This window comes from Protobothrops mucrosquamatus, unplaced genomic scaffold (assembly GCF_001527695.2).
Source record: "Protobothrops mucrosquamatus isolate PMUCROS unplaced genomic scaffold, P.Mucros_1.0 scaffold_243, whole genome shotgun sequence".
Lineage (NCBI taxonomy): Eukaryota > Metazoa > Chordata > Lepidosauria > Squamata > Viperidae > Protobothrops > Protobothrops mucrosquamatus.
Genome location: NW_015386319.1, coordinates 423,213 through 430,947, shown reverse-complemented (window position 1 = coordinate 430,947; position 7,735 = coordinate 423,213). Strand labels below are relative to the sequence as shown.

Below are 7,735 nucleotides of genomic sequence, written 5' to 3'. Positions count from 1 at the left end.
GCTTAGAGGAAGGTGGGAGAGTGCAACTCGGGGGAGCCACGCGACCCCGGCCTAGGAACAGGTAGAATCCTCCGACAGCCAGGCGCGCTTTGCATTGAAGCCTCGCACCGGGACTTGATGTGTGCTAGCCTCCGGATGCTGAAATGATCCTGAGCAGGAGGGGTGCTCGGGTGCTGGCTGATCCTGAGGTCGGCCGGATGCGGGGCCCCGGCTGGGGAGGCTAGGGGGCAGGTCCCGCCTGGCTATGGGCTGCTTGCAGAGCGTGGCGTGCAAGGCGCGGGTGCGCAGAGGGAACATCGTGGTATACGACGTATCGGCCTCCATTGAGCCGGGAGCCACCGCCATCGAGGAGACATCGCCCATCGTGCTGCGCTACCGAACGCCCTATTTCCGCGCCGCCGCTCGCGTCCTCATGCCGCCTATCTCGCGCCGTCACACCTGGGTGGTGGGTTGGATCCAGGCCTGCAACCACATGGAATTCTACAACACCTACAGCAACCTGGGCATGTAAGTGGAGCGTGGGGGAACAGAGCAGCCACGGGAGCGAGCAAAGGGCGACGCCTTCACTACGGTTGCCAGTCCGCCCCCAACGACCAGAGTCGTTCAGAGGGTATCATTTTGTATCCATAGTAACCGATTCGCCACCAAAAAGAGGCGGTCCCGCGGGTGAGAGCAAAGACTTGGCGATAGCAGATGCCCTTTATCTAGGCAGTTGGTCTCCTCGCAAAGGACATCTGTGGACTTCTGCCTGCGCAAGTAGTACTTGTGCCCTCCGGCAAATATGGCTGCTCTCCCCCCCCTTCAGTTAGAGGGAAGACTCTTCTTTATGTGGCAGATGACAAACTTCCTTTGGGCACCAGTGCCCTTGGCTGCCTTTTGCCTAATAGGTGTGGTGGAGGAGACATTCTCCTAGGCATTGCACTGCCTACCAGTCACAGCTTCAGCCCTCACTGGGGTTTGTGCATTAAATAGCAGGGCACACTTTCTATGCACCATCTTCAGTAAGCTTTCTTCACTGCCACTTGTTGAGGGAGTGAATGAAATTACAGAAAGTTGCTCTCTGTATTTTTCCTTATGTTTTATATGCCAAATAATACAAGGCACAATTGATCCATGAATAAAATCATTCAAACCATAGAAATGCTTCTTCAGTCTAGAGCTCCCTTGGTACTTCAACTAAATAAATAGAAATGCAGTAGGGAAAATTCATGAAAAAGTGGATTGGCCCATTGTTGTTTAGTTATGTTAATATTTTGCTCTCTTTGATGTTTCAGCATCTATAGCAACAGGAACATGGCTCCATAGTGGTACCAATTTAAAGTAGTCAAGCAGATTTTAACATCCACTATATCATCATGGCATTGGCCTTCATTTCTCCTTCCCCAAAGAATGAATCTTGGACAGAATGCTTTCATTGCCAAAATTACCAACTTACCCTTGAAAGTATGAAAATGGCAATGAATACATCATTTAATCTTGCCCTGGATTTGATTTTTGTGTATTTAGGTTGCTTGAATTTTTGAGGCAACTATACAATATTCCCCCATGCACTCAGAACCTTTTCTGTTCTTGACAATAATAATTGACATTTCAATGCCACTTTATTTCAGAGCTTCTTAAGATATCTCTGTAAAAACAATGTTACTGAGATGAGCTTTATCAAGAATTCCTGTCAATGATTCAGTCAGCTTTACAGCAAGCTTGTTAATTGCTGATGTTATATATATATGCATCTTAACATCTGTCTAGGAATTCAGTAACATATATTTCTGTCAAAAATCCATTTAGCCTTGATATTAAGATACATTTATGGATATTGGTATATGTATATCAGTGATATGCTAAAATTATTTTAACATCCACTCTAATAATCACCAAACTCTATCAATTTATGCAAATACTAGAGCACATCAACAGGAGAGAAATATATATAAAGATATATTTTCTCTGATTCCACAAAATATAAAATGAAATTATCTTCGTCCTTGTGATAGTAAAGACTGAGTTAGTCTGATAGGCCTTGTAGAAGAATTAACCATAGTTTTTCTCAGAAAAAAACGTATTTGTTGTTACTTTGGGAATCAACTATCAGCGAAAACTTTGTTCCAAAATGTAACCAAGGCTTTTTATGGCTTTTAAATTTTATATTAAATTGCCTTCTGAACTGACCATCATGCTTCCTAATGGTATTTTTTTCTTAATGATTTCTCTGCCTGGCTTTCATTGATATCCTGTAAAAGATTATGAAATTTATAAGCAAATACCAGCATAATTTTTGGTATTTCATTGTTAGAATTAAAGAACTCATTTGTCTCCAGTTTTTCACAATTATCAATGTGTCTGCTCTTTCAAAGATACGGATATGATGGATAGATAAGATTACTTCTTGGTTTTGATCATCAAAGTGAAGGGTTTTTTTCCTGGTGGATGCAAAAAAACAAACTTCAGGGCACCTTCTAATGTAGTTTTACACATTGCTGTGCTTCATCCTGTATGTCCTTCTCTCATACTTGCGCTAATTCAAAGCGTCTATGTATTGTATTCCCCAGTTGCCACATAAAATTCCTCTTGTGCTATTTGAGTCCTTAGTATTACTGACTTAAAGCATTTTGACAGAGATAACAATTTCACCCCCAAACCATCAGAAATATTTTTGAACTGCCAATGAATATTCTTTCTCTTACAATCCTCACTTTATATATTAACCTACCAGGACTTCCTCCCTCCACTACTCTGCCCTTACCCATATCTTTGTTTTTTCTGGTGAGGAGAAAGAAAAAGCAGATATATATCCAATATAAGCCCAGTGAAATAATGACAAGGTATCTGGCATCTTGTTTTCAGCAGCAGGAAAGTTAGCCAGCTGGAGGCAGGATGAAGCAGAAGATCTTGCAAATGGGAAGTCACCTACCCTGTGACTCAGGAATTAATACCTCTGAAGTGTTTCCACAGCATTCCTCCTGCTCCACAGCTAAGATAGAAGCCAGTCAGTTGCACAACAGAAGCTAACAACATTTTGGTATACAGAGAGGCATGTAGAAAGATTCTTAAAGGACATGCTTGTCTTAGATTTGATGTATTGTTTCACAGAGGTGGGGCTGGTACTGAATGCCCTCTCTTAACTTGATTGCTGGATTGCTGCCATTTTCAGGTATGAAAGACACCTAAACCCTCAAATAGGCATATTCCAATTTTAAAGTCCCAGCACTTCCTCAAAATACTGCTCTTCCTCCAGAAAATGCTAAATGCCTTCTCAGTAGGCAATCTCGCAGAGCAGCACATTTAGATCACAAATTAAGAAATAGTGCTAACGTTCTCTTGTTTCCTAAGGTTTTTTGTTACCTTTTTACCAGGCATTGCCAAGGATAAGTGAAGCTGCTAAGACTACAAGATATAATGTTGGACTGGAGCAAAAGGCTCAGATCATTACATTCCCCCCACATCTTCATAATTTCTGAACCACCAACAAAGGGAAGTGATAGAGGAGACTGGCAAGGCACAGTTGGATATGCATAGTTTATTGAGATTAGAGGTCTCTTTTCCAAAGAAGCCTAATACATTGAATTAAAGTTCTGGCTGAACTTGAGCAGAATAACAACTTAAGTCCCAGAGTTTCCAAGGGTAGTTTCTTGCTAGGGGCTGTTTAGGATCATAAGCAGAGGACAGGACAGAGAACAATAAGAAGCTGTGGAGGAACTGAAGCAGTGGCAGAGATAATAGAAGTTCTGGCTAACAAGCATTGCTTCTGCTCATTCCAAGTTGTTGCTTCAAAAACAATTCTATAGGTGCTGCAGTTTATCACCATTCTTTGTAATCTCCACCCATGATTTACTCTCTGTTCAAACTTATACCCCATTAGGTCCGTATATCTAAAAAGCTCTTTGATATAATCTATTATGGTTGTTTACTTAATTCATAGTCTTATTGTTTGAACAGAAATTGAGGGAAGCTGGCTATGAAAATAAACCAGCTTATGAGAGTGCCTAACTTCATAGGCATGAGCAGATGATGTGACAACTGAAAACATACACAAAATCAATAGAAGACTATCTGTGAGACTTAATCAACTAGACTAGAAAACCTTGCAGCTTGAACTTTCATAACTTTCCAAATAAACTTATTCAAGAAGTAAGATGGGAAGCAGCAGAGACTATGCTTGGTGCAAATACCTTGGTTACTCAAAATTTATGTGGATGTGCTTAATGTAATAAGTTCTGGCAATCAGAAGAGTAGTAGAACAGCCCATAGTAGATACTTGACACAGGCTTGTGCACAAGGTATAAAAGGGTACAAAAGGGTGCAACAGTGGTATCCCAACACCAGTCCCCATCTGTCAGGGAGATTGAAAGTTTCAAGGAAGGAGGCAAAAATCAGAAGGCATTAGTTTCTTTTCCAACTTCTTAGTTGGAAGGCTTAAGGTTTTGTAAGCTGCTGCTTGCTTCATGCACTGATGATATGCTACTAGATTCCTTTTTACTATTTCAGCTCTCCTGCAATGGCTAGGAAAGCTGTCTGTCTGAGGAAAAGGGAATCAATAAGTTGGTTATTTGTTCATTAGAAATATTGGGGAGAAAGTATGTGAGTGGATTATATGATAATATAGCTACTTGAATGAAGATAATTAAATAAACTAGTAAATGCCCATAATGAACAGTTTGTGGCTCCATGCATGTTGACATCAATAAAGTTATAAGGTCCTGAAACAAAAATAAAATAGTGATTCAGTGTAAATACAGTAAATCATAACATGAAGTATATAGAGCAATATATACATTTTGTGCACATGCTGATGAGCTCTGAGAAGGCAGTGCTTCCTTTTTTGTGTATAATTTTTATTAAAATAAATTTTAAAAGAATAAAAATACAAATTTTGAAAAACAAAAGGAAAACAAAAAAGGTAATAAATAGGTGAAAAAAATACAAAGAAAAAATAGAGAAAGAAAGAACTTTTTCATGAGGCAACTGTACTTACTTTTTTCTCTTTGAAGTCGTTTTGCTTCTCATCCAAGAAGCTTCTTCAGATCTGACTGGATGGTGTGGAATGGCCACTCTTTTGAAGACAGCAAAGTCCACATTTTGGACACAGAGGACTGCTAGTTTGGAAGAGGGAGTCAAAGATGACATCTATGTCAAAATTCAACAGCCCTCTCTCAACAGAGGGGGAGGGACATGACATCATCTATCTTCAGTCTACAACACACTCTTTTCAACAGTTCCAAGAAGGCTCCACACCCATTTGCATCAGTCAGGTGACCCTAACAACACAGATAAGCCTCCAGATGGCATCAACGACTCTCTAAAAGAATGCAAATGACCAGCTGTCTACAAGGAGTATAAATCCTTCAATTCCCCATCATCCAGTCAGAGCTGAAGAAGCTTCTTGGATGAGAAGTGAAACATCTTCAAAGAGAAAAAAGAGTCCAGTTGCCTTGTGAAAAAGCACCTTTGGGACAACCATGACCTGGATGACTGAGAATCTCCATAGACAGAAGAGAAAGAAAGAAAACGAAAAGTTATGAAGATGTAGCTTCCAGCAGTTACAAGTACATTTATATTTTACCCTTGCTCTGTAAGATTACAACAAAATTTCCTTTTTTCCATAGTCAACCCTTTTTGATCATCAAATCCATAAATCATAAGTTCATTTTTTTCTTTTTTCAGCAAAAAGTCCATGAGGGGTTTCCAGCCACTAATATAGTTATTGTTCTTTCTCTAATCAAATAAGTCAAGTTTGCACTCTCTGCTAATACTGTCATCTTCACTAACCATTCCTCCATTGTAGATATTTCAGAATCTTTCCATTTTGTGCATATATGGTGCAGCTGTTATATATAAAAACAATCTTCCATAACTCTTTTCTAATTCTCTAGCCATTAGTCACAGGAAAAGGTCTGGTTTGAGAAAGCAGAGATTGACAAAAAAAGTTCTTAAGAGTAGTTTGATAAAAATATAAATAGCTGTGCAGTAGCTATGAAAGTGCAAATGAATGGTGGGGATGATTAGAAAAGACACAATAGGAAAAGAAAAGTAATCAAAATGCCTATGATACAGTACTGCAGAGCTGGTGAAGATACAGAAAGAAGTAATCAAAACTATTATGAAGCTGGAACCATTCCTTTAAGAAAAAAAAGTATATGTTTAGGAACTTTCATAGTTAGAAGATAGGAACAGAATTGGAGGGGACCTTGGAGGTCCTCTAGTCCATCCCCCTGCTGAAGCAGGAAACCCTATACCATTTCAGACAAATGGCTCTCCAATTTCTTCTTAAAAACTTCCAATTATGGAACACCCATAACTTCTGGACTGGTGGTGGAGTGATGGACTGATTAATTGTTCTCACTGTCAGGAAATTTCTCCTTATTACTAGGTTGGTCCTCTCCTTGATTAGTTTCCATCCATTGCTTGTACGGTCTTCAGGTGCTTTGGAAAATAGGTTGACCCCTCTTCTTTGTGGCAGCCCCTCAAATATTGGAACACTGCTATTATGTCACCCCAGTCCTTCTTTTCACTAGACTAGACATACCCAGCTCCTGCAATTGCTCTTCATATTTTTTAGCCTCCAGTCCCTTAAAACAGTATTATAATAGTAATAAATTCTAATAGTAATACATATAAAATAGAGGTGTAATAACAGAGAAGTATAATGTTACCTGTAGTGTCAAGACAGTGATAAAGAGATAAATTCCTCCCTCATAATATTAAATCCAGAAACTTCCAATAAAGTAGCATGTTAGAAAATTCAAAAAAAGAAAAAGAATAAATAGTGTGGTTTTGAAAAGCAATTGAATCAATTCACAAATAATTAAGATATTTAGGAATACTAGCTTTGATGGCTGTATATTACTTTTAATATTATAAACGCTTCAGTGCCTTTGTACTAATTTTTTCTCTGCTCACTTTTTTCTTTTCTTAAAAAAATCTGAATAAGAGACTAGCAAGCTGTGACTTTTTAGTAACTGTTGCTAAATCTTTCTTAGTGTATGTTTCTCTTCTGCTCTTTCTAGGTCAAGCTGGGAACTTCCAGACTTGAGAGAAGGACGTGTAAAAGCCATCAGTGACTCTGATGGAGTGAGCTATCCCTGGTATGGGAACACCACAGAAACAGTTACCCTGATTGGTCCTACCAATAAGGTTTCCAGGTTTTCAGTCAGTATGAATGACAATTTTTATCCTAGTGTGACATGGGCTGTCCCTGTGAGTGATAGCAATGTGCCACTATTGACTAGGATCAAACGGGATCAAAGTTTTACTACATGGTTAGTGGCCATGAATATGACTACTAAGGAAAAAATAATCTTGCAGACTATAAAATGGAGGATGAGAGTAGACATTGAAGTTGATCCCATGCAGCTCTTGGGCAAGCGAGCCCGCCTGGTGGGGAAAACTCAACAGGAGCAGCCTAAGATTTTGAGCAGAATGGAACCCATCCCACCAAATGCACTAGTGAAACCCAATGCCAATGATGCCCAGGTCCTCATGTGGAGGCCAAAGAGAGGTCTGCCTTTGGTAGTGATACCACCAAAATAGAAAATGATTTAAATGAGGACTTTTGCTGCTCTAGAATGGATATCTGAGCCAAAGAAGACCTTTCAGGTTCACCTGACTTTTGTTATTGCAAGTGTGAAGGGGGCTTCTTCAATATAGTGTTGTGTGGCAATGGCCAATTATGTGCCGCTGTAGAATAGTTGAATTTCTGGACTTTGGAAGAAGAAATGTTATTCCACACTTCAGGGGC

At 39.6% G+C, this 7,735-nt stretch overlaps 1 protein-coding gene across 1 annotated transcript; it reads left to right on the top strand.

Moving 5' to 3' along the window:
* Window positions 1-244: 244 nt before the first annotated feature.
* FAM78B (family with sequence similarity 78 member B) lies at window positions 245-7,527 on the top strand. The gene is made up of 2 exons (XM_015830488.1): window positions 245-507; window positions 7,005-7,527. The coding sequence occupies exons 1-2, from the start codon at window positions 245-247 to the stop codon at window positions 7,525-7,527; spliced, it is 786 nt and encodes a 261-aa protein (XP_015685974.1).
* The last annotated feature ends 208 nt before the right edge of the window (window positions 7,528-7,735 follow it).

Bases quoted from the DNA above. Each gene is read 5' to 3' on its own strand.
- FAM78B (XM_015830488.1), top strand. From the start codon at position 245: ATGGGCTGCTTGCAGAGCGTGGCGTGCAAGGCGCGGGTGCGCAGAGGG. The intron at 508-7,004 runs GTAAGTGGAGCG...TGCTCTTTCTAG, and splicing joins ACCTACAGCAACCTGGGCAT to GTCAAGCTGGGAACTTCCAG.